The 27,480-nt window shown below is 42.4% G+C and overlaps 1 protein-coding gene and 1 long non-coding RNA gene across 17 annotated transcripts in view; one reads left to right on the plus strand and one right to left on the minus strand.

Annotated features, from left to right (window-relative positions):
* Nucleotides 1–687: 687 nt before the first annotated feature.
* Nucleotides 688–2,565, minus strand: LOC310839763. Its single transcript, XR_014561647.1, has 2 exons — nucleotides 2,458–2,565; nucleotides 688–1,272 (listed from the first exon to the last, which is right to left on the minus strand). It is a non-coding gene; the product is annotated as an uncharacterized lncRNA (long non-coding RNA).
* The window catches only part of TCF7 (transcription factor 7), a 116,497-nt gene continuing 91,541 nt past the window's right edge, over nucleotides 2,525–27,480 (plus strand). For 4 of the 16 annotated variants that reach the window (XR_014561596.1, XR_014561597.1, XM_083728502.1 and 1 more), the window contains exons 1-3: nucleotides 3,389–4,279; nucleotides 4,470–4,536; nucleotides 5,425–5,531. Coding sequence is in view for 12 of the 16 variants with exons in the window: in XM_083728502.1 (XP_083584628.1) it covers nucleotides 4,001–4,279; nucleotides 4,470–4,536; nucleotides 5,425–5,531 (453 nt within the window). In the remaining 4 variants the exon portion in view is untranslated. Of the gene's footprint in view, nucleotides 4,280–4,469; nucleotides 4,537–5,424; nucleotides 5,532–12,846; nucleotides 12,925–27,480 lie in introns of those variants that run through there. The other 12 variants (XR_014561598.1, XM_083728500.1, XM_083728499.1 and 9 more) reach the window with 10 other exon arrangements.

Here is a 27,480-nt window from a genome sequence, read left to right on the forward strand (position 1 = left end):
ACTTTGCAGAGGCATGCGGGGAGGGGGGTCAGATTAATGATAGGTGCTCAGTTTTAGGACTACTTTTAAAACTTATAACTTCCATGTTTTTGCTTGAAGTCCCTCAAAATGCCTGTGCTGATATTATTATTAGTAGTAGTAGTAGTACCGTAGTATCATTATTACTGAAATAGATTATTCAAGTTCCTTTTCCCTTTGTCTCCCCTTGAATACAAACTGGCTTTATCTATGTTACTTGGGGTCTTTAGTCTATTAGATCTGTGTCCACTAGTAATGTGCTGGATAAAATATTTGCTCTGTTGGAAGATTATGTGATATTTGTATTCTAAGCCTCACCACAGTGGGTTTCTTTAAATAGAAGCTATACTTTACTCCTAAATTGCTTAAGGCAAAGGAAGCAGAGATGATGTTTATGAATGTTTAAATGCAAATGGAACTGAGAGTGAATGCTATGCTAGCTAACATCAAAGGCTCACCAAAGACTCTGCATTAATGAGCCTCTTTGTTTCCTGGATCACAGATTACAACAGGTTTCCAACTCATTGCCAAGGTTTTATCTCCATTTGGGAGGGCTGTAAATCTCAGACGACTCCCCCCCCCCCCCCGCACACACCAGACACACACACACACACAAACCAAGAGAATGTCTGAAAACGAGGAGGGAGAGAAGTAGCATTTTTTTAAAAAAATTCTCCTATCTCGTTTCCTTTTGACTGCAAACCGAACTACAGTATGTGAAACAGCGAGGACTTTTCCAAACGGGATGCGGCTTGGTCCTGTTTAAAGTGCAAAAAAAAAAAAAGTTTCTTTAGCGTGCTTCTTCTGGACTAGACGCAAGCCGGAGGCAACCTCGCCAGAAGTCCAAGCAAAAGGGCCACGATTTTTTCTGCCCCACAGAGATCAAGCTCAGCTGCCTCCAAAAATCTGAACTCGCCTTCGCTGACCCCCTTTTAAATGTTTCCTCCGGATAAGTCATTAATCCGACAGAAAGTCGACCCCTTCTCCATCTCCTCCACCCCACCCCGCCCCAAAAAAGAAGCCCTCAAAAGAATTTCGATATATTGGCTTTATTTTATTTCGGAACTTTTATTTCTAAAATTCCTTTTCCACAGCTGAGCACGACCTTTTCACAGAGCGGAGGTGCTGGAGGTAATTGAGGTGTTGAAACTGACAATTACGTGCTATGTTGCGTGGTAGGAAGACCCATTTGCGTGGAGCCATTCAAACCGGAGACGGAAGATCTGCAAGGCTCAGCGCGGCCCTACCCAGCCTCTGAGTGAGAGAGAGATTTGCATTCGCTGCTGTTTGAAAGCCTTCCTGACTACAGGAATGTCTGATATAGAAATGATCTGGAAGAAACTATTTCTCTTCAAAACTACCAAAACATTTGGTGCCCCCACCCCCCCATCTCCTCCTAATAACTCCCCAAACTGGAGCGTCTGGTATTTTGGAAACTCTGGCAAAGAACATAGGTTTAACTTCACGTTTCCCCACCCTCCAGGCAAATGGGGAAACCCATAATATGTTGAAATTCAGCGTTAACGTCTGTATTTTGGAAGGGAATCGCGCTAGCGTAACAGTGCAATCCTAAGCATGCCTACTCACAAGTAAGTCCCAGTAAGTCCCAGTAATTACTATTTCTTGGGGGGGGGGGAGAAAAGTGGTCCAAAGTGGCTTAAAAAAACAAACCAAAACCGAGTGTAACAGGAAAAACCAACGAAACCAACGCAACTATAATACTGTAAGCTGTATATAGACTGTGTAAAGTACAGTCCCGCCCCACTGAAAGGCCACAAATCCCTAAAGCCAATCGGACTAAGGGCCAAAGGCCACGGAAAAAAGGAAGCTGCTTGGCTCGCGCTTAAAAATAAAGATGGCGCCAGGCTACCCCTTGTCGTGCAGCCTGGGGATCTTTTGGAAACCTGCTCCTAAGAGAGGGTTTTGGGGAACTGAAATATTGTCGAGATTCTTCCTGATGCCAGTGGAGTTTCTGGAGTAGTGAAGAAGTTCCACAAGGCATCTATAAGCATCAAGGAAATTGGCCTTCATTAAAAATAAAAATAAATCAGTGCAAAATGGGTCCAGATTCGGCAAGTCCTGAGGAAATCAGCAAAAGAAAAGTTGGTGGGAGGAGAGAGAGGGGCAAGGGAGCCGTGACTGGGACACGTCCAGAGCATGGAACTAAGTCCCACTTGGTTCCAATCTGCAAGAAAAAATGTGCATTAAAAAAAAACAAAAAGAAGTAGAAGAAAAAGAAAAAATGTGCATAGGATTGCAGGCTTGGCTGGGGGGGGGGGAATCGGAAGCCTCCTTAATCAAATCCCTATGTTGAGATTTCATGTTGTTTTGTGTTTAATCTTAAAAACCCTTGTTTAATTAAAAAAAAGTTCTGATTCTTCATTAGGGAAATAAAATGCAACATAGTAAAGACAAATGAGGCTGCAGTCCTGCTCACACCTGTATGAAATCTTGTGCCTTTAGAAGGAATTTGACTTCCAAGTACTGTGCTTGTGCCTTAGGATCTGTTGGCAAGACAGGTGTGGTTTCCTGAGAGGATCGGTGCACTTTTTGTGAATATTAGTTTAAAGGACCTGATTTCTATCCAAAGGACCCACTAACCGGGACATCTTGTGTCTAACCACTTGGAAGTAAAACTGGAGAGGGGGCAATGGAGGTTACGCCCAAGTCACAGCGCAATCCTAACCATGTCTACTCAGAAGTAAGTCCTATTGAATTCAAGTGGGGTTAGGATCACAGCCTTTCAGCGCAATGCTCATTTTCTCAGAAGTACGGTAAATCCTACGCAGTTCAATGCGGCTTGTTCCCTTGGCAGTGTGTTTATGATTGCAGCCTTAATAAACATGAAAGTTTGAAATATTGAAGCATTGAGTTCGATAGGAATTCGAAGCGATCGAAGGGGGGGAAATCCGATTTATACTATATATGGTTCTTAATGATGGTGATGATGATAAGCATTGCCATTAGCTTGCCCGGGGCAATTTCTATCATTACTATCATATTAAAAGGGTCGGTACCGGCAACTAGCAAGAAATTGTGCAGCCCCGCCCCCTTTCATTTGATTGATGACTTGCCCTATCACAGGGGATTCATTTCGCACAGATTTCATCAGATCCAACCTGCGTCTTTATCCAGAAGTTAACTCCCACTGAGGTCAATGGGACCTGTTCCACAGTAAATTTGGAGAAAGCGCACACGTGTGCTTGTGTATGTATAGATATAGTGATGGGCGCTTCATTAGAAGACAGAAAAGCCTCTTTTGCTGCCTTTTTTGCTGCTGCTGTAGCATATGTGAAGTGGCACCTTCTTCCTGACCCCCCCCCTACCCCACCCCTAGAAGTGAGGCGGGCTTTGCATGCCTGTAATGGGGCATCTCTCCCGGAGCGGGCTTGCAAGAAGAGACGGGCGCTGTCTCTTTAAGGCCAGAGCGCGTCGCGAGGAACAGAGCCTCGCCAACCCCTCCCCGCCGCTGTCAATCACCCGGCGGCTGCTTTGATGTCGAAAGTCTTTGGCTGGGGCTCTCTGGGGCTCTCTCCCTGGCTCGTGCACTTACGAGCGCTCACTCTCTCGGGCGCTCCGTGCCTTTCCCAGCAGAAGCCTCTGGCGCTGCCGTCGCCGGTTTCTCGCCCAGGCAGGGCTGGCTGCTGCTACTTAGTCAAACTTTCCTGGGGCTGGGAGGGAGGGACGAAGCAGACACGGGGAGAAGAGGAGGAGGAGGAGGAGGAGGTGCGGGCTGGTCGCTGCTTTAATCCCTCCGATTGTCTCGGTCTCCCCTCGAGTTGCCGGCAGATTCCCTTAAAAGTAAGGAGAGAGGGCTGGCGCAGAGACCAGGAGCTGTATTTCAAAGCGTCCCCTCCTTCTCCTCTCCACGCCCGGCCTTTAATATATATCTGTAAATCCCCCAGGCGCCTTCCCCGAGCAAGAAGTTCTCTTGCTGGTGGCGTGGCTCGGGCTGGGGGGGTGGGAAAGAAGGAGAGAGAAAATGCCCCAGCTCAACAGCGGCGGAGGCGATGACTTGGGAGCCAATGACGAGATGCTCGCCTTTAAGGACGAAGGCGAGCAAGAGGAGAAGATCCAGGCCAACGTCTTCACCGAGGGGGATCTGGCTGACCTCAAGTCATCGCTGGTGAATGAGTCCGAAAGCACCGGCGGCGGCGGGGAAGGAGGCGGCGGCGGCGGCACCGGTAGCAGCAGCACCACCAGCAGCCAGACTTCTAACGCCGCGGCCACAGTGGCGACAACAGCAGTAGCCCATTCCGAGGTGAGAGAGGAAGCCGCTCGCCACTCCGCATCACAAAGGGCTTTCTGCCCCTCCGCCACCTTCTCATTCCCCCTGGTTATTACAACGAGCTATAAGCAGGGGGAATGAGCAAATATATATATATCACTTTTTTAAAAAAAATTGTTTCCATCCAACTCTGATCACCCTTCTCTTTTTCCTTTCCACACAGGCCATCAGGCGCTTGCAGGATTCTCAGAGGGTCTATCAGGAGAAACTCCCGGATCACATGGAGGATGGTCAGTTTCGGAATCCATTCATTCTGCCTTTTCTTTCTCTCTCTCTCCCCTTTTCACATGCTGAACTCAGGAGAGGATGAGGAGTGTGGGAGGAGGTGGGGGAGTTGGCGGCAGGAGAAAAACAATCTTTCTGTTAAATCAAAGCAGTAAAAAAAAAATCAAGGGAGGGAGGGACTTTGATTTGGTAGTTGAAGCCCTTAGCTGCTAAGCTACCAAACAGCACAAGCCATTGAAACTTAATAAGTATCAATCTCCTCCCCACCCCCACCCTGCCACCCCCAACTCGCTCATAACTGAAATATGATTAATATATGTAATACCAGGGATGGAGGGACCCAAAGCAGACTGGGGAGGGAGGCAAGCAGAGGTCCGTCTGAGCGCTCCTGATCCAAGTCTGTCTCTCTCAAACTGATCAGCTCTGGGTCTGGAGTACCTGGATTGGGAATTATCTGAGGACCTCCTGGAGGAGGGGCAGACCTGGTACAAATACCTGGAACAGAGCTTGGTAACAAATTGAGGGATACACATCTCTTTCCTCACTCATCAAAACTCTGGGAAACCTGCTGCTTTATTGTCAGATCAGGCAAGGTGGAGGGCGGTGATAACTTTGACATCAAGCTTGTTATTCAGATTATTTGTGGCTTTTTGTTTTGTTTCTGTCGCTACCAAAGAAGTCAGGATTTTGGGTTGATGTGTGCTAGCAAAGGGGAAATGAACTTCAGGTGGAGGAGTGATTCTGCAAAGATGCACATAATCAAAGGAGGGTTGTTGTTTTAAAACGTGCAGTTACATAGAGATGCAGTGGTGCCTCTTGTCGTAAGGCAAGTATGAATGGAGTGGGAATTGGTTGTAAGACAAAGACCTAATGGTAAACTTTTATTTTAACAGGCTTAAAACATCAGGACCCAGGGATGTATAAAGGATCTTCTTACTCTGGATACCCTTTCCTAATGCTCTCAGATGCTTACCTGCCAAATGGATCTATGTCACCTTTGGTGAGTTCTTCTCATTTTGTAAAGTTTTCTAATACTTCACATTGTTATGCTTACATTAGAATACAGTAATAACAACAGTTTTAGTCCCTATATCTTATGCTTTTTTTAGTATAGAAAATGATAAAAAGAACACACAAGAATGGCCTAATTAAAAGTGATAACCTGGTTCTTGAATATATATGGTTTTTAACAACATATGGAAATTCCTGATTTTTATTTCTGTTAAGTTTTAATCCAAGTAAACTCTAGAACTGAGTATCTCTCAAATCAATGTGACTTCTTTGTAAATATTTAGGACTGGAGTTTCATGAATGCATGCATGGGTATAGAGAGTGGAGCAATGTACATTCAGAGATATTACAGTGAATCTACTTGATTCAATGGGAGATGCTGCCTTGTGTCTAGGAGTACTGCCTTAGTTGTCACTTTTATTTCCCCCTATTCTCTTTGCACAAGTAAATTAGTTCTGAGATTATTGCAAGGAGGCAAACATTTTGTTGGAAGGAAATTTTCATACTGAAGGGTCTAGTGACAGACTTTCCTTGTTTGCATACAGATGCATGATGTAGGAACCCTTCGTTTAAGTGCACTGTACTCTGCATACCTTGTAACAAATCAGTTTGTTTGCTTTTTAACAAATAAACAATTACTCTTAAAGCTACATTTTTCTCATACTGGCAAAGCAGAGACTACAGTACCTAACCATCAGTAGACTGCAACCAGATGGATACTGGTACAAATGAGAGCAAGACCTGCCTATATATATACCGTACACACACACACACACACACACACACATATATGCAGTGGAGTTTAGGAACTCTGCTATGGATAGTGGCTAAAATATGACAACAGAGTCCCTACATTTTTGTCTCTCTCTTTTTCTTTAGTATTCACTGAAAATTCACTGAAAATTATTTTGTTAAATTTAGGACTTGCAATAATTTATATGCAGAAAAAGTCAGACTAAATAAACCAGTGCTGTATGAAGTGGTGATGCTTTTGGTGTGCTGGGAAACAATCCTAGCAGTATGTCAGTATTTGGCTCTTGTGTGCATCCTCTCAAATAATTTAAAATATTGCAAGTATTAGGCTGTGAACTTGTGCCTACTCATTTGGAAGTAGGTACTATAAATGGCAGAGGGACTCTGTTCGACAGAGATGTGTTTGGGATTGGCATGTTTTGAGCATCTTGACTGCAGGAAGGCGGTTGCAGTTAGTATTATTTTTGGTTTCACTTTTTTTCTTTTGTAAAGGTAAAGATCAGTTGAATAAATATTTTTGTTTTTCTTCCTTGTTTTTGTCATGTTGCTTCAAGTACTTTATAAGCCTCCTGTGTGACAATAAAATATGATCTCCTTTTACACATGCCAACTTTTAGTTGAGCTTACTTAAAAATATTATGTTTAAGACTGGGGTGACAGTACTATGACCTGCAGTATACACCTATGTATGTATGATTGGAAATATATCCCATTGGGTTCAGTTGGGCTTCCTACTGGCGTACAGCCACAAGTTTATACAAGTTTGCTGGGTGGGAGGGGGGCTGTAGCCCTCAGCTTTGCAAGCAGAAAGTGCCAGATTCAGTAGGGCTGAGAGTCCTGCCTGGAATCTTGGAGAGCTGCTTCCAGTCTGTCTGAGCTGGACCATTGGTCTGATCCCATATAAAGCAGCTTCCGATGTTCCTACTTAAGAGTAAGTTTCATTACTGAAAATGGGACCTCTAAGCAGATCTGTCTCAAGATTGCACTATAAATGTAGTTTGCACTATAATTTTTTTTTTTTTTTTGCTTTTGAAATAAAACTTGATTGCATTTGGAGGAGGAGAGCAGGCATTGGATTGTGTTGCTGTTTTGCTCCCTGCCCCCTCTTTCTATTGCTTACAGCCCCCAGAGGCCTAGCTGTATAGTCATGGGACTCTACATACTCATCTCTTACAATAGCCAAGTTGGGAAACAATTGCTTTCCATTAGGTCGGTAAACTTGTTTGGGTTTAGTTGAGCGTACAATCAGCACTGTCTGATATTGAACTTACAATGGGCAGGCCAGTTTCTTAGACAGCTGATGCCTGAGATAGCTGTGTGTGTTTGTGGGTTTCTATTCAGCAGTAGTTTAGATGAAACAATGCTTTCAGTGTCTGAAGGAAGAATTCTAGTAGAATTCTAGGTAGTTGTGAGGAAACGGTCCCAAGTCTTGGTGGTAGAAAATGTACCTGAAGTGACTTTCCCACAGAAAGAGAAAAATGATTGGGTGAAACCCATGGTACATCTCAGGCCGAATGCAAGATCTTGCTAGATTCAAACATTTTTCTTGACAAATGGGAGATGTCTCCAGGAAGCGTACAAGCAGGGCAAGAAGGGAATAGCCTCTCCCCATTGGTTGTTCCCATCAATAACTGGTGTGCTGCCTGTTCCAGATGAAGTCTTCATTTTGTTTTCATGACTGGCAGCTGTCACCAGACCATCACTTCCTGAATTTGCCCGATTTCCTATCTTGGCCGGTAGCCATTCTTGTGGAAGCATGGTCCTGGTTATGTTATAAAATAAGATAGTAATTTATCCTTCTCCACTCCATGCATAACCTCTATAATACGTCTCTGGCAATTTCCCCCATCACCCAAAGAAAACACCTTAAACATAGCGCTGTACCTGCCTACTTGGCAGTGAGCTCCATTCAACTCAATGGGACTTCCTTCTCCATCCTGGAGAAACTTGCTCCAGTTTCTTAATCATTTTGGTTACCTTTTTCTGTACCTTTCCAAGCTCTAAGGTACTTGTTTTGCAGATAGCACTGTAAACAAAACGAAAAGGACAAACTCTTCCCCCCTTGTAAAAAGGGTTTCAAACAGTTGCTTTCCAACAAGGATCAAAGTAAGTTTTGCCATGAAAGAATGTAAATGCTGCTATTTAGTAATAAGAATCTTATTCCAGACAAAGAAAGAAAATTACTAGTGTGAGTTCTAAGAACAGAGGGGAATGTCTGTCAATGAAAATCACAACATTCTCTCTCCTTAGCCTGCTACAAATGTAACTAGACAGTTTAACTTAATCCCACAGGAGGTACGAGCGGTTCTCTCCCTTTCCACAATAAATAAATAAATAATGGGAGTTGAAAACAAAATGGTATCCGAAATAGAATTGGCAAATGTGCATCTGCGTGAAATGAAAACAAGCTCGGGCGGCTCAGTTCATAAAGATGCTGGGCTTCATCTTGGAAACAGAAACTGGATCCTGCTGCTGTGCGAAGATGCAGACATACACGTGCAAGCCTGCCTAAGATGTGTTCAGGGCATTCCAAGCTAAGAATGCTGCTTCTCACCTGTTACAGTGGGTAGCAGCGTTTGGACTGGGACCAAAAGCTGCTTCGCTATCTCCTTGCTAATGCTCAACAAGTGATTGGCACCTCTACAAGTGACAGCACCGATCACTAGCTAGTTACAGGAGCTCTGCTCATGCAATCATTGGTGCTGGATGGCGCAGGTTTTCATGCTCCAGAACCTTTTGCTTTTACTGTGGAGCTAGTCTACATTTAGACTGGCTTCTGTGTATTAGGGTAACTGCATGCAAGCAAAGGTGCTGGCTTGGGCATACCTGAAATTCTAGAATTTCCTGAAGGGTAGTGTCTGGTTTTAAAGAGAACGTTTTTAATATTTTCTAATAACTGGAAGGGAAATAATAGCACCAGTTCCAAAAGCACAGAAAAGGGGGAAGGATCCAGCTTTGCAATGTTTTGTTAAGTTTTACGAGTCAAAATTAAATGGAAAACCCTTGAAGCTGCCTGCTATCACAGGTGACCCTTAAAGAGAGGAACATTTTGCTTAAAAGTGCAAAGGATATAATGGTAACAGTTGCTAATTTTAGTGGATATCAGGACATTGGTAGTTTAGAAATGAAAACTACAGAAGAAATAAGCCTCAGTGAAGCAGTAAAACTTTTTATAGCTTGTTAAAGTGCTACCAGTTCATTTTTATTTTGATTGATCCTTGGTATATGTCTCTTTAACTACAAGGAGAGTGTTTCAGGGTCATATCCTTAATATTTGGTCCATTACTGAGTGGTTCACAGATCCTTCTCACACCAGGCCTAAAATTCACACAGTGAAAATACTGGCAAAATATAGCATTAACAACAACAAATTAAGATCTAAAGGAGCTTTAGCATTCAGTTGTTTTAGTTCACTGGTAATGTTAATTTAGAAAAAAAAATAAGGCTGCAATCCTAAACAAGGGACAATGGGATTGACAGCGTCATGGACTGGACTGTTCATGGGAGTTTATTTTGCTAGCAATAGAGAACTAGAACTGCAATATGAGCAAGAGTACTGCTTGCTTTAGAAATATAGGAGCATTGTCCTCATTACACCTAGTGTAAAGAAAGAAAAGGAAAACAAGGAAAGGGGAAACTTACATTAAAAAACAAACTACAAAAAGAGATAATGAAGGTCTCATTGCCGGTACATTTTAATGAGCAGGATTCAATGTTGGTCTGATTGATGGGACAGAAGTACAGGCATGAGCACACAAATACATGAAAATACAGAGGTTTCTTAGAGCACCCTTGTATGCGCTTTCTGCTTCACCACTTCCACATAATATGTGACATTGGCCTTAAAACATTGCTAACTACTGAAACCTGCAACAGCAGGACCGGATAGAGCAGAGTCTAGTTCTTCTTTGTGGGATCTGTGCCATACCGCTTTTCAAAATTTCTGGCACAGCAGAAGCCCAACACTTACTGGTTTAAACAGTATATTGTTTCTTTTGGAATATTACTTGTTTCCTTTTTAAAAAGAATTTTTAAAAGTTTTTTTTTAAAGCACATTTAAGCACAATATTTGCATTTAGCCCTATGCAAGAGGATGATTTTAACAGTTGCAGAGATCTGTTAGCGGCTTTGATAAAGTGCCTTGATCATACTACTCCCAGTCAGAAGAAGTAGAGTGATGTTAGGCTTATTGACTTGAGCATCTCTGTTTTTTAAACTTGTTTTATTGCTAATTTTGGAATTGGGCATATTTTAACACCTCTTTGGACATGCACACTAAGAGAAACAATGACTCGCTTGTTTCTTATTTAGGTAAACCACAGAAATAAGAGGTATGGTAAGGTAAGGTAAAGGTAAAGGGACCCCTCACCTTTAGGTCCAGTCACGGACGACTCTGGGGTTGCAGTGCTCATCTCGCTTTAGTGGCCAAGGGAGCCAGCGTACAGCTTCCAGTCATGTGGCCAGCATGACTAAGCCGCTTCTGGCGAACCAGAAACGCTGTTTACCTTCCCGCCGGAGCTGTACCTATTTATCTACTTGCACTTGATGTGCTTTCGAACTGCTAGGTTGGCAGGAGCAGGGATGGTAGGTTAACCCAAATGCCTTTTGTAGCACAAAAGAAATGCCCTAGAGATTAAGAAGCAACAGAAAATTTATGTGTTGATCTAGCCTCCTTGCAAACCTCCAAGTGGGAAATGGATTGCCAACTAGTAGAATGTCTAAAACTGTAGCCAAAAAACTGAAATCAATTTACTGTTCTATCCGTTGGAATATTAGTTATTAATACCCAAAAGATTAGAAGTAAAATTGCAAGGTAACATGTAGCTGTACATGGGTTTTTTATCATGGACTTTGGGGTTATTTTGTATTTATATTGGATTGGATTGGGTTTTCTTCAAAAGTCATAAGCAAACTCTTGCATACCAGTTACATTCAGTTGCTACCAAATTCATTAACTATTTCCATGAGTCTGAAGATCTTGCAGATTTATCGTACCTTATAAGTGCTTCAAGGCTCATCTAGTCCAACCCCCTGGTTAATAAACATTCCAATGTGGCAAACGTAACTTAGGTTTAAGGTGCCATTTGGGGCCTAACTTATACAGTGGTACCTCAGGTTACATACGCTTCAGGCTACATACGCTTCAGGTAACAGACTCCGCTAACCCAGAAATAGTGCTTCAGGTTAAGAACTTTGCTTCAGGATGAGAACAGAAATTGTGCTCCGGTGGCGCGGCAGCAGCAGGAGGCCCCATTAGCTAAAGTGGTGCTTCAGGTTAAGAACAGTTTCAGGTTAAGAACGGACCTCCGGAACGAATTAAGTACTTAACCCGAGGTACCACTGTATATCCGAGTTTAAAACAATGTTCTTTGTTCCTCGGCAGCTGTTATGTTCTTTGTTGCTTGTGACATTACCTCCTTTCGCATCTGTATCACCAGTGTTCACTTCTCTAGATCTTTTTTCATATAACTTGTTTTCAGGCTTTCCAAATATGTTTAGATGTGATGGTAAGGCTGGACAGGTTTGGTTCAGAGCTTAAATGAGCCTGAAGACTCCGTGGCTATATAGAGAGAAATAAGCTTTAAGTCAGAACATAGTCCCATCACCTCTAGAAAGCTGAAAGTTTCTACCTGAGAGACAGTTGCAGTGCCTCTGGTTTTAGTTTGTTTCAGTATACGTATGTGTAAGTGCTGAAGATCAGGGCTTGTCTTCAAGGCATTTTGTGGCCTGAGTCAAAGGACAAGATGGTGTGACCCCCACCACCATTCTACGTACAGAGCCAACTGGACTCCCAGTTGCACATTACTCTCAGCGTTAAGGATTGGTCAGTGTTCTGCTCTGCACCTGAGGGCAGCAGGCTTGCTTTGGGGAGACAGGACAGACTGTATGGCCCAGAAAGCTCTATCCTCCAACAGAGGCAAACTACAGTGGGACTTAAAAATGGTGGGTGGGGCTGCTCCTGCTACTGTCTCCCCAGGATTTGCCAACTGTGGCAGTTACCTCACTCTGCCTAATGTTAGTGCCAGTCTTGCCGGAGATTTCCAGCTGAAGCAAATCTGGAGAATTCCAAGGTGAAGGAAAGGGACTACTGAGCTGGCAATTAAGATGGGTGGAGTTTATGAGAAAGGCAACACTGAGTCTGGCCGGGATTCTGCGAACAGAAACACTTGGGGAAACCCGTAAATATAGTAGTCAGTTGATCTACATGAATCAATACCAGCCCTGTAGCACAAGTGGCTTACGGAGCAGGATGCAGGAACAGAGGTAGAGCACACGGGCAGATGAGAAGTAGTAGCTGGGGCTGACAGATTATTCCAACGGGGTAAGATTCAGCTAGATATTGATGCCTGCAGATTGATTGGGCATCACTCACTTTTTTAGCAGGGGTACTTCTATTGAATTAAAATTCTAAATAGATTCTCACTTTCCCTTCTTTTCCTGAAATGAGATTACTGTGCATTACCCATGTTTAGTGAAGGGTGTATTATTTCTTGTCAGGGTTTCCTGTAAACATATGTAGGAGGTTGGGATTAATTCTGTAATCCTTCTTTTCTGCTCCCCTTCATATGCCTCCCTCTGGAGCGCTGTTCGAAACTGTCAAGGGTCCTGTTCTGCTAAACCACCAAAGAGTAAGTACTTCAGTTATAATAATGTTTCTCGGGAAGATCAAGGGCATGCAAATCTAGTTTGGCAGCACAGTCCTAAATAGGTTTACTCAGGAGGAAGTCGCACTGAGTTTTACAGGTATTACTCCCTGGTAAGGGTATTTGGGATTGTAACCTGAATGCTGTTATCTCAGCATACATTATAACAGGATCACTTACATAGAAGATTTGTTTCAGTCTTAGCAGGACTATCTGTCAGCAGCAAACGGTGTCTGTGTGTTAGCTGGTATCCGGACATCTGAAGGCATTTCCCCTCAATATTCACACTGCAATGTATAATTTCATCACTAGGAAACTTTTGTTCTTAGCCCGGAGGGGACAAGGGAGCTCATCCACACTGGTGTTTAATGTGGATTTGAAGCTGTTTGTTCCCTTTTTTTACTTTCTGTGTTTCTGCGATGTCCACATGGTATAATCCTCCCTCAGCTGGCAGCCACATCTCCTCCCTGCACCACAGATAATTTGCAGATAATCTGAGGGAAGACAGTCAAATACACCTACTGTTTTATTTATTAGATTTATATACCACCCTTCATCAAAAGATATCAAGGTGGTTTACACTATAAAAACACAAACAATATTTACCATATTAAATAATTTTACATCATTATGATATTTACATGTACCTTTCCCCTGAAGAATGGATATTTAAACAATACTTCTTTTTGATTTATAGGATTTTAAACTTGTAATATTTTAATATTGCTTTTCTGTTGGTTTTTGGGGGCGGAGTAATAATAATAATAATAATAATAATAATAATAATATTTTTTTATTTATACCCCGCCCTCCCCAGCCAAGGCCGGGCTCAGAGCGGCTTACAAGCAATAATAAAAACAAGATGAATGATTACAAACTTAAAAACAAAAATAAAACACAACAATTAAAATAATGGAACATTAAAATATTAAAATGTAGCCTCATCGCAGGAGGAGAACGAAAAGAAGGGGGGAAAAGAGGGGGGGGAGGGAGGGAATCAAACTGGCTCCAAGCCAAAGGCCAGGCGGAACAACTCTGTCTTACAGGCCCTGCGGAAAGAAATCAGATCCTGCAGGGCCCTGGTCTCATGAGGCAGAGCGTTGCACCAGGCCGGAGCCAGAGTTGAAAAGGCCCTGGCTCTGGTTGAAGCCAATCTAACTTCTTTAGGGCCTGGGACCACTAGGGTGTTGTTATTTATGGACCTTGAGGCTCTCCGTGGGGCATACCAGGAGAGGCGGTCCCGTAGGTACGAGGGTCCTAGGCCGTGAAGGGCTTTAAAGGTCAAAAGCAGCACCTTAAATCTGACCCTGTAGAAAGTAGAAAGAAGGAGGCAGTGTTTTGCTTTTCTGTGTTGCTTCTAACCATGTTTGCACTTGAGGTAGGCACAAGAAACGTTTGCTCTCTTTGCCACCTCAACCCCCATAATCTCTTCCCTCTAATAACAAACTTGGATGGTTGAGTGCTAACAAGATTTGTGGTTGGATGAATACCCGAGGTGTGTTAGAAGTACAAAACATTTTTTTTAAAAAAAACCCAAAGGGGAACTAAAACAAGAATCCTAAAATGGACCTATGATGATTGAGCATGCTCAGTGACCTCAAGAAGTCACCAACTGGAAAGTGGGGGGAAACAAACAAACATGAGAACGGGGAGAGAAGGGCATTGACTTGTTTGAGGCTTTTACAGAATCTTAGAGGAAGCCATGAATGGAACACTCGTGTTCTGGAAGATGAGGGCTCATTACAGCATTTGGTGGAAGTCTCCCTTGTCTGCTTCAGCGCTAAGTGTCTGCCCACGTTTCAAAACATAGTTTGACCTTCAATACTAGCTGCAGTGTATATATGATAGGTTTAATCCAGCAGCTTTGAAGCTCTGTCTACCCTTACCAGGACCTCTCCTTGAAAGAGATGAAAGAGACAGAGAGACAGAGCGATGCTTATTGCAAAAACCAGTGTGGAATGTATCATCATCAAAAGCTAATTTCCCCCCTCAAAATCAACTATAAATCATAAAAGTATATCCTTTTTTAAATGGTACAAATCACTTTAAAACCAAATTGAGGTATCTCGTCAGTAGGTAGGTCTGCCTTTTAGGTGGTTATAAACCTTAAAGGTCAGACATGTTGAAACTTTGATCAGATTAAACTATTCTCCTTTCTATGGCAATATAATTAAGTTGACACCTGAGGGAGTTTTCTGAACATTGTTGCATCTTGCAGCAGGTCGGTAATATACAGCAGCCAAAAGGCTTGAAGAAGCACTTCTATGTTTCTTAATTTTGGAACTGGGTGTGTTAGCTACGGAAATGAGCTGGGGTTTCCCATAGGTATTTGCAGGCCAGACTTGCTCAGCCTCTGTCAACACAAGGACTCCCTTTGGCTTGAACAGGCTGAGGTCAGAGACATCCAGTTTTATGGGTTTAAAATAAACATTTATGATGGAAGGGCAGATTCTGGCTGTGTGTAAGCCATCTTGGGTTCTGTGGGTTTGTGTATTAAGCAAAGGGAAAGTTAATTCCTTCCTTAATACCAAGTGGAAAGCTTGTTCGTGTTCTTTCTCTCTCTCTCTCTCTCTCTCTCTCTCTCCCCAATTGTGTGTTAAAATGCCCACTTTTCCTCTCTGTTATGTGAAATAGCTATATGTCTTTTTTTTTAAGTGTACATGTCAGAGAACCAGTATCTAGACTGATTTCCCAAAACAGGGTGCATGCACAGAAAAGTTGATGCAAGCTCCTTCAGACATTGCTGAGTGCAAATGGATACATCTTTCATCTTCGGTGCATCTCCACTTCTACTGCCACGTATGGAGTGTCCCTTACTGTGTTAGAAGAACAGTTATCCATATAATCCATTGGGGAGTTGGTCTCCTCAGGAGCAAGCTAGAAGCAGCATTAATTGTGTGAACACACTTCTCCTATTATGTCAGTAGCAGCCTCCAGAAGGGTAGGAGGCCACACTGCATCCAGATTGCAGGGGGTGGAAGGGACTTTAGTCCTTTCCGCCTTTGCCATGGTCCCAACAGAAATCACTCACCTGCCCAAAATTTCATTTGGAAGCAATTCACCATGGGCACCTATGGAGGCTGCCCACCCAATGTCTATAGCAATTTTTTTTTTGGGGGGGAGGCATTTTTGTAGTGGACAAGAGTAGACAGGTTTAAACTCTCCTTTCTCACTCCCCGTGTCCTGATGCTGCAGTTGCTATTTACATAACAATAACTTGCACATTTATGTTCCTATGACTCTCATCTAGTTGAGCCTTGGATCTGCCAGTTCTGGATGCTTTGTCCCTTTACACTTTACACTAGCCTAACATTTCAAAGTGTTCTCGCTGAGGTATTGATGACGTTAAGCATGTTTACTTCAATGGAACTTGCTTTACCGAGACTTCAGGACTTGTCTCCATGAAGTGTGTCTGGCTATTAACCAGAAGGTTTCGGATTCAATACCGCCCAGGGACAGCTGTGGGCAGGATTGCTGCATAGCAGGGGGTTGGACTAGATGGCCCTTTGGTCCCTTCCAACTGTACAGTTCTATGATTCTGATATCCCACCTACTATTTGGAAAACAAGAGCAGCAATTGGCCCTTTAAACCTAGCCATACTGCTGGTTGATCTCAAATCATATTGATTTCTAAAAATTCATCATCATATTGGTTTCTAAAAATGACCTGTATAACATGTGCGGGGGGTGGGTATCCAAACAAATAAAAGGGAAATATTTTAACATTTGTTTCCTGTTAATTTGATTGGGAACACTGTTCACATTAATAAGAAAACCTTGCTTTTGCAAACCAGCCTTTTGTGCAGCTTCCATACAACTACAGAACTGGTATAACCCTTTATTACACTGTATTCCCATATAGCCAAGTGCCCTGTGGAATATTTAAAGCATTTATATAATGGGAAAATTGGATATAATTATCATCCTTACAAGGGTTACCATGACATGAATCTATGGAAGATACAAAATAAATGTGGATGATAGTGAGCACTGGATAATTAAAGTCTGGTAATGGTGCTCTTATTGCTTTTTTTTCTTTCTTTCTTTTTTTGGCATCTCTGTACACTGAGTATCCTCAAGCAAGTTACTTTCTCTCAGCCTCAGTTCTGCATCTGTAAAATAAGAATAGTAAGGATTAAAAATGGCTCATAGGATGTTGTGCAGATGGATGTGATAAAGACTTTAAAGCATTTTGCATATGGAGTACTACAGGTGTGAGTCATAATTCTGTTACTCTTGGTCAATTAAGCACATTATGCATCAAAGAGTCTAGCTATGTATCTCCAGTCAAGATATTTGAATATGCAGTAGTCCAATTTCCCAGCTTTTTTCTTTATGGTAGATTTTGTTTCTTAACCACATTTCTGTCCCATTCTATTCTGCCAAGGAGTTCAGGGTGATATAGTCATCTATCACACTGCTTATCACACTGCTTTTCCTGAATCCTTTTTATTTTAAGGGGCACTCATGATTATAAGACAGGTCATAATCTTTCTCAGTATCACACCCAGTATAACCTGATGAGCCTCCTTTGTTTTATCCAAGCCACATTTTAACATTCAAAGCCATGGTTTAGCATGAAACGCACAAGCGTTTCCCCTGATCCTTCTACGCTTCTGAGTTGAGGAGCGTGGGATCTTTTGGTTCCATTTTTAAGTTATCCACAGTTTGCTCTGCTGTGTGGACTGGAATTGCGATGAACGTTAATTATGCTTAGTTTTCAATAAGCCAGCTTCAGAAACTATGGTTTGTTTGAAAAGTTAGTATTTATAACTATTTGTTGCAGCTGACATCATGAGAAAATACGGTTAAGTTAAAGCTTCAGCAGCTGTTGATAGAGTGTGCAAGCCAAAAGCTTTTTGCAACTCCTTCCTGCTTGTACGTGTACAGTGCTGCCAAACCATGGTGTTGGTGTAACATAGCTTTCCCCTACCTAGTGTCCTCCAGATATTTGGAGCTACAGCTCTCATCGGACATAGCCAACATGGTTAATGGTTAGGGATAATGAGAGTTGTAGCCCAAAACATTTGGTGGGGCACAGCTTGGGAAGCTATTCTAGTGTGACATGGCCACCATGTCTCAAAAGATCAGTTTATTTTGTATTTGATGTTATTTCTCTTTTAATCTTTCCTTCCTCTAAGGAGGTCAGGGAGTATGAGCCCATTTTACACCTCCACCCATTTTACCCTCATAGCAACCCAGTGATGTGGGATGTGACTGGCTCAAGATTATCCAGTGAGCTTTATGTCCAGTGAATGCAAGGGTGTTTTGGTGTGTGTATGCACAAGATCTACAATACCCACTAGAGAAAGAGTGTGCACTTGATTGTATTGGGCATGGTCATGTCACTGAAAATTCTCATGCAGCCATGACAAACTTGATCTCGTCCACCTTTGGTGAACTCAAGCAGAGAGGCGTTAATTTTATACAGTTCTATTTTATGTATATGTGCCTTGGTGGTTTTGTTTCTGCTTCAGAAGAAACAACATGTTTGGTGCGCCTGCCATGAGCTACATTAACTCGAGTGTATTGGAGAGGCATCAGTTAGGATGAAACACTGAATCATGGAATCTCATAATTGCAGGGTGGAATCTCCAAGATATCCTGATCCACTGCCCTGGGTTGAAGATACACACTCCTAAAAATACCACTAATAGAGCCAATTTCTTTATTATGGTCTGCCAGCCTATGCAGTATGAAAATGAATAAAAATATGTGCGAAAGTCCTTGTGTATTATGTTTATTTTCATGATGTATCCTTTGTATAAAATATTGCATCCATAGCTGCTGTGTTTTTATTAAGTTGTGTTCATTTTAACTGATGTTAAATCACTAACTATATGAGTTTCTGAATGCAGTTTTAGGCTTGTTTGTTGAAACAGTACAAAATCAGCTGTTTAGTTTTTCTTTCTTTCATAAAAAAAGAAGACAAACCAAAACCCACAAGGCTTATCCACGTTACAGATTAGCATCCTAGAAACTCTCACTTTGAAGAACAAAGTGATTTCTGAGCTAAATGAGTACATAGTGCATCTGCGAAATGGCAACCATTTTTCTTCAGCTTTTAATAACCCTAACTTGAAAAAAACTGAATAAGGGCGGGAAGAAAAGTTCTTTAAAATAACATTGCTCCAAGCTGGAGTTCCTGACTTGTTATATTTTACATAGGAATTGGGTTTTTTTAAAAAAAAACCACTGCTTTTTTTGTTTTGTTTTTGCAGGCAGTTTTCAATTATTTTGCTCAAATGAGGGCAGAACTAACATTTAAGGCATTATGCAGCTTAGGACCAGGTGTACGATGTGTTGTTATTGCGCTTTATCCCTCATAGTCTCTGTAAGGCTTAATTTGCACTATACATTTAAAGCAGCATTCTGCCGCTTTAAACAGTCACAGCTGCCCCAAAGAATCCTGGGAAATGCTGTTTGTTAAGGGTACCAAGAGTTGTTAGGAGACCTTTATTCCCCCCCACAGAGCTGCAATGTCCAGAGTTATTTAACAGTCAGTCTCTCTTCCTAGTGAACTCTGGGAATTGTAGCTCTGTGATGGGAACTGGGATCTCCTAACCACTTTCAGCACTCTTAACTACAGTTTCCAGGAATTTGGGGAGTGAAGCCATGACTGTTTAAAGCAGGCAAACTCAGCCCTCCAGATGTTTTGGGACTACAACTCCCATCATCCTTGACCACTGGCCCTGTTAGCTAGGGATGATGGGAGTTGTAGTCCCAAAACATCTGGAGGGCCATGTTCTCTTATGCCTACTTTAAAGTCATTTGGTACTGCTTTAAACTGCAGATGGAGGCATACATTGTGGCATTCTGCAACAGAGCTTCCTCAAGTTGCAAGGACATCAGCAACCCACTCCGCAGTAACTTGGGGGCAGGGCTTTCAGTGGGGCTGCCCCTGTCACGCTGAACACCGTCCTTGTTAAGATATGACAGGCAAACACGATCTATACTTTCTGGAATCAAGTGAAGACAAATTTTGTTTTGACAAGCTTTTCCAAGTGAATGACGGTCTCTGCCTTGGATTTAAATCTTTAGTTGTTCCTGTACCGTGTTTAAAACATTTTTTAGCTGTTTGGTGGTAAATCAGCTTGAGACACATGAAAGACAAGTAATTAAACAAACCTAGAATTTTTCAAGGGACACACAACTAACACCACTCTGTGCTTCTCTCCCCTCTTTCCCATTAAAGAATGGGGGAGCTCAGTGTGTTATGTGACGTCATTGCACTGTGTATATGTTTCTCCCGTCACCCAATGATGTGGGAGAATCAAAACACAAAGTGCATTGACTTTGTATCACTTCTTCTAAAGAAAAATGGCTTCAGGAGGAACATGCTTTAAGCAGAGGAGCAGTGGGATGCAGAAGGGTGCTTTTCTCTTGCCCCAGTACTTATCTGCTACAAATTGCCATTTCCAATTTGCCAGACCTTGTGCATTCACGCACACACAGTGCACTTCCAAATACAAGCAAAAATGTGTTTGGGTGAGAGAGGCCTTTGCATGGGAGTTAATTTGGATGAAGAAAACGCCTTGTGGAGAAAAAATTGTGCACCCTTCTCTTCCCATCACTTCTCTGTTCAAAGCCGCATTTCTTCAGAAAAAGTGTCCAGTGGGCTGCAGTAGGTGCATTTGCACTAGATAAAATTTTAGCATTGATAAAAAGATTGCTTATAAATTTGTAAACTTTAATAAGTTTGCAAAAGTATGGAATTAATGAAGATATTCGTACAGAATCATAGCTGTGTTATAACATTACATTTTAAGCAAAGTCAGAGCAGTTTCAAGCTCTTTCGGATGCAAACTTATCAATTATATCTTTAAACTCAATAAGTAACAGTTTATCATTTTCTGTGCAGAGAATGCTTAGATCAGACAACCAATCTTGGGACATTATAGACCGTAGATCATGCTTTATCCTTTTTAGTCCAGAAAATGATCTGTAGCTAGTACAGTTTGTAATTGTTAAACATAGGAACCATCTGAAAATTGTTTCCACATTTGGGAGAAGCTGTCTGAATTTTCTCTTGGAATATTACTTGATACATATCCTGGTGGCTGATTTTTCCCTTTTCAGGGTGGCCTTATTTGACTACAGGTAGAAGGGCAAGAGTTAATCCATTAGACTAAGGTCAACATCCTTTGGATACTCTTGCAGCAACATCTTGACGCCATTGTGAATCTGTTCCTTAGTAGCTTGCAGGTTGACCAAAAACGAAAAATTGCCAGCTGTACTCCTATACACTGTTTCTGCTCTGTCTAGATTGGCTTTAAGAACATCCATGGCAGGGATAAATTAATTTATCCTAAATTTGTCTCTTGGAGAAAGTTTATCTAAGGCTTCGGGTGCTGTCCCATCATTGTTTTGGTTTTGGTTTTTACTTTCTGCTGCTTTTTGATAGATTTGTGCTCTAAATCCAGTAGAGTGCATTTTTCTTGTTCAGTTTCATCAAAACTAGCCTGAGCATTTGATACAAACTGCAATAGTGAGGTGTAAATATTTGCACATGTGCTCAGTGAAATTTGTATACTGTGGATTGCCTTGCTAACTGTAGCAAATGTTTCCAAAGGTGAAGCGTGAAAATGAATTCAGATTCTTCCATTTTTTGCAGAAGTTTGTCAGTTTGGCATCTAGAGTATCCTTTCTTGGTTTCATCATAGTAAATATGACTGAGGGCTTCAACAATGTAAGCACAAGTCAACTGTGGTTTGTCTAACTAGATTTAGGGAAAGTCCAGTACAGTGGTACCTCGGGTTACATACGCTTCAGGTTACAGACGCTTCAGGTTACAGACTCCACTAACCCAGAAATATTACCTTGGGTTAAGAACTTTGCTTCAGGATGAGAACAGAAATCGCGCAGCAGCGACGCTGCGACAGCGAAAGGCCCCATTAGCTAAAGTGATGCTTCAGGTTAAGAACAGTTTCAGGTTAAGAACAGACCTCTGGAACGAATTAAGTTCTTAACCCAAGGTACGACTGTACATGGAATGAACTTTACATACTTGTTCCTTTCCACAATTTTTTGTTCAACACTGTTATACTTTCCAGCCATATGAGTGTCCTCTGCATTTATTTAAATTCATTTCAAGTTCATTGAACTCGTTCAGTATCAGCTCAGCCATGCTTTCACCAGTGTGATCTTTCAGTTCAAAAAAACCTCAGGAACCATTTAACTGGTAATTCATCACTAGGAGAAACGTATCTAACAAGGACAGAAAGTTGATCAACATGGGAAACATCAAGGATTAAATTGACTGATAAACGAAAATAACCTGCCTGCTTGATGTTGCTCAGTATCGCTTCTTGAACTGTATTAGCCATCAGCTGGATAACCTCTTCACATATGGTTTTCGATATGTTTGATGGCTGATCGAAGAGGCTTTACTCATATACTGCTTTATGTGTGTACATAGGAAGGGATCTGATTTGGCAATTAATTCAAGCAATTCAAGAAATTTACCATTGTTTGGTAAACCAAATGTTTCATCACCTCCCCTAAATGCCAAGCCACATTGTACCAAAAGGGAAATCCCTGCAATAACTCACTGAAGTACAAGCCCCCAGTAATCCTTCTCTGCTTTGATTTTGTCTCTGGGTTTTGATCTGAGCATTTGATCATGCTTTCTTGTTAAGTATGTTGGCATAAAGTTCATATGATTTTTAGAGTTTCCATGGGTTTTAACAAGATAAGCATGAATGCCAGTCATTGAATCCAGTAGAAGCTAAAGCTGTAATTGAAGTAGTTGCTGAACACGCCTGAAGGATGTGGACCATTTGGATCCCTTCCAGTCAGGATTCTGGCCTCATCATGAGACTGAAGCTGCCTTGGTTGCGCTGGTCGATGATCTCTGGTAGGCTAGGGACAAATTTGAAAGCTGTTTCTTAGTTCTTCTGGAACTCTCAGTGAACTTTGATACCATCAATCATGACATCCTTCTGGACCGTCTAGAGCAGGCTTCCTCAAACTCGGCCCTCCAGATGTTTTGAGACTACAATTCCCATCATCCCTGACCACTGGTCCTGCTAGCTAGGGATCATGGAAGTTGTAAACCAAAAACATCTGGAGGGCTAAGTTTGAGTTTGAGGTCCAGGGGAGCTGGGCCGTTTCCAGAAAGTGGTTTTGGGGGATGAGTGTTCAGACCCCTGGGCTCTCACTTGTGGGGTGCCTCAGGGTTCCGTCCTCTCCCCCATGCTTTTTAATATCTATATGAAGCCGCTGGGAGAGATCATCGGGAGGGGGGGTGGCTGGGTGTTCATCAGTATGCAGATGACACCCAGTTCTACCTCTCTTTTAAATCAGAACCAGTGAAGGTGGTGAAGGTCCTGTGTGAGTGCCTGGAGGCGGTTGGAGGATGGATGGTAGTTAACAGATTGAGGTTGAATCCTGACAAGACAGAAGCACTGTTTTTGGGGGACGGGGCGGGTGTGTGTGACTCCCTGGTCCTGAATGGGGCAACTGGGCCCCTGAAGGAGCAGGTGCGCAGCCCAGGAGTCATTTTGGACTCACAGCTGTCCATGGAGGTGCAGGTCAATTCTGTGTCCAGGGCAGCTGTCTACTAGCTCTATCTGGTACGCAGGCTGAGATCCTACCTGCCAGCAGACTGCCTCACCAGAGTGGTGCATGCTCTGGTTATCTCCCACTTGGATTACTGTAACGCGCTCTACGTGGGGCTTACCTTTGAAGGTGACCCCAAAGGTTCTTCTAATCCAGAATGTGGCAGCTAGACTGGTGACTGGCAGTGGCCGCTGAGACCATAACACTGGACCTACACTGGCTCCCAGTACATTTCCGAGCACAATTCAAAGTGTTGGTGCTGACCTTTAAAGCCCTAAACGGCCTTGGTCACTTTCTCCAGAAATTTCTGTACTTGTAGTGGTAGTAACTGACAACCGTTCTCCTTGACGTTTGGGGGGGCCTGCATTCTGTATATAAGCTGGTTGTTTTTCAGTTTCCTCAGACTGCTTAGTGTAGTCTAACTGATTTTCGTCTGTTTGCAAACATGAATATTCTTTATCTGAGGGCTGTTTCTGCCTGCTGTATGAAGCCTTTTGATGTGTTTTTCAAATGATTCTTTCCTTCTGTTCTTTTTGTCACCTTTGTTTACTAGCACCACTTTCATATTGCTTACTCATTATTATTTTCACAAAAAGACAAAATTAAATATTATTGTGATTCACAGTGATGTAAAAGAATCCTCACTTATTCTCAAACACCTGCTGTAATGGTAGGCAGTGATCTGAACACTTGTATTGCTTCATAGCTGACTTTATCATTTGACTCTAGGTAGCTTTAAAGTCTCCACGAACTTTATTAAACAGTAAATATGCATTTGTGTAATTGTTATACAGTGGTGCCCCGCAAGACGAACGCCTCGCAAGACGAAAAACCCGCTAGACGAAAGGGTTTTTCTGTTTTGGAGGCGCTTCGCAAAACGAATTTCCCTATGGGGTTGCTTCACAAGACGAAAAAATCTTGCGTCCCCCAGCGGGTTTTTTTTGCTTTTTTTGCCCTTTTCCTAAGCCGCTAAGCCGCTTATCAGCTGTTCCGCTGATAAGCCGCTTAACAGCTGATCGCTGGAAGCCGCTTGACAGCTCTAGCACTAATCCGCTAAGCTGTCAATGGGCTTGCTTCGCAAGACGAAAAAACCGCTAGACGAAGAGAATCGCGGAACGGATTAATTTCGTCTAGCGAGGCACCACTGTACAGCCATAGACTCATACATCATGTGTTTAATGGCACTAAGCAATTGGGCCCAGATAGTAAAATCTGCCTGTTTGTTTGTTTTTAGAATAGCAAGAAGCTGCAAGCTGCTCAGCCTGAATGTAAATCCAGCATTGCTAATGATCAATGGGAGTTGTAGTCCAAAACATCTAGCAGCACCAAGCTGAGGAAGGCTAAGATAGGGTGACTTGCATGACGTAACACAGAAAACATAAATCAGCGTGATGTGCAAAACCAAATCAAGCCAGTAGAGATCTTGATTATTTCTGCCAACTCCTGCTTTGCAGGCATGAAAATGAGTAGCAGCCTCTTCAGCTTTGGTACTTTAGTCTGAGGTACTCACAGTTTGCCACTTGGAAACTGTAAAAAGTCTGTTATGAACAGAGTAGGTATTTTTAAAAAAAGTAGCTCAAGCTGAGTGTCTTATGCTGATTTTCTGTGGAATGGCATAAATTAATGTAAGAAAATGATAACCTTATTCTTAGTGGATGATTGCTAGAACAGAGCAGAGAACCAGATGCTGGTATCCTAATAAATAAACTATCCTACAAGTGTAAGACATGGAAACAGTGACTGTGATCCAGTCACAGTCCAAATTTAAGCACAACTTCCACTGATGTCAATGGGGACGTTAGGCTTGTGCTTAACAATGCAATCCTAAATGTAACTATTCAGAATTGAGTTCCACTGAACTCAGTGGGAATTACTCTCAGGTAAATGGGCATAGCATTGCAACCTAGTCTCATGCATTTCAGTAAGAATGTGCTTAACTGCAGATGGACTGTCATGCACAGTGTTTCCAGGTCAGAGGGATGGAGACTGATAAAATAGTTTAAAGAGAAGAAGGGAAATGCCCTACAGATCACCAAAGATGTGAGGGCATAATAATATCATAACTCTCCTTTCAATGACACTAGATTCAGGTAGGTAGCCGTGTTGGTCTGACACAGTTGAAATTATATATAATATAAAATGTCCAGTAGCACCTTAGAGACCAACTGAGTTTGTTCTTGGTATAAGCTTTCGTGTGCATGCATAAGAACAAACTTAGTTGGTCTCTAAGGTGCTACTGGACAATCTTTCAATGACAGTTAGACATTTACAGAAACTTTTTCAGACTTTGTATCTTGTTGCTCTGTTGATGGAAGTCAAGCTGAAGAAAATAAAGATTAAGAAATATTTAACTCTAAAACAGAAGAAGTAATATAAAGGAAAAGGGAGAAAATGGAGCCTTTTTATTTTGTTAAAGCTTTCTCTTATATGCAGCAAAATTGTACCAGGACTGCACCATATGAAACACATTATAAATGCTCTTGTGAAATCTACATCATTCTACCACATGAAAGGCCCGCTCCTAAAAATAGCCATTCAGAGAGTATGCAAGTTAGTTGTAATTTCAGTGATCATGAAATCTCTGTGTAGCCATTCACCAACCAAGAATTTTGCATGTTGAATATGCCTAGCAACAGCAGCCTTGCGAATTCTCCCTCCCCCATCATCCATCCCATAAAGACCCTGAGACACACTCCAGCATCCTTCCTCACTGCTGATTTTTATTTCCTGTACCTGACTGCATTGAATAGGGAAATGCCGATGCTGTTTGAAAACTCTGCCAACAGCATCACTGCCAACCACTTAAAAAGTACCATCATGTGTTCTTTTCCGTTGCATACTTGTTTTTCTTCATTCCTCAAATCAAAAGATTTTCTTCTTAACGTTTTCTCCTTGAGCAGTTAATTAAATATTTCAGCTTTTACATGGTGGTGAAAAATATTTTTTGCATTCTTGCCCTTTAGAAGTGGCACCCAACTAATTTTCAGGAAGTGAAGGCCATACATAGAGTAGAGGCAAAAGGCCGCTTTATCATGTGGAGGCTACTAGCAAATTCACTCTGGGCTTCATGCAGCCATGTAGAAGCCAGTAATTTAACATCTGGATGTGTGGTGAACTTTACCACATTCCCATTACTCCCCGTTTCTGATTGGCTTCCCCTTTCGCATGGTAACATTTGCCTTGCCATGTGGTTGGCTTCCACAGATGTCTCGCTCTCCACCTACAATTACATAAATTCAGTGATCTTTAAATATTCTCCCAGCTACACTTATCTATCACTAGATCCCGTTCAACCAAGGGCTTCCTCTAAACGATCCAACCACTTGAGTGGGGCCAAAGCAGCTCTGGAGTCAGGAGTGGGCTCCTTGTTGCAATGTGGGCATTGGTGGCCTCCCTACAAATCACTTATGCTGGCCTTGATAACGTTTTCAAAATAAACTTTTTATGAACTTTCAGAACACCACAGGCATGCTGGACGAGGCATGTCCATGTATCACTTGGGATGTCAGAGACATTATCCCACAGCTGACTGTGGCACTCATGCAGCCACACCCCGCATAGCACTTAATAGATCAACTGATGCTGTCAAAATGTAACTTCCCTGCAACAGTAGTACTTGTTTGAAGGAAGATGTCTGGTTTCCCCACAAATAATTGATGTCACAAAATGTGAACATCATTAACTCAGGGGCAGCCCACCAGTTAGGTGAGATGTGGCAATTGCCTCGGGGCAGCAGGCAGTTGGGAGGGCCGGTAGTTCTGGCCTCCAATGAGCTTTTTGCTGCCACCGCTGCGCCACCTGCCACCTGCCTGACTGCCCCTGTGCACCAGTTGCTGTGCACCTACCACACACCTGTCTCCTGCTCTGGTGTGTGCCTTCTGCCCCATGCCTGCCACTGCCCTCTCCTCTTCTGCCTCCTTTTACCTCTGAGGTGAGTGTGCAGTGGCAGAGGAAGAGATGGAGGGATGGTGTTTTATGTTT

Source organism: Podarcis gaigeae (assembly GCF_964106915.1).
Source record: "Podarcis gaigeae genome assembly, chromosome: 2".
NCBI classification, from domain to species: domain Eukaryota; kingdom Metazoa; phylum Chordata; class Lepidosauria; order Squamata; family Lacertidae; genus Podarcis; species Podarcis gaigeae.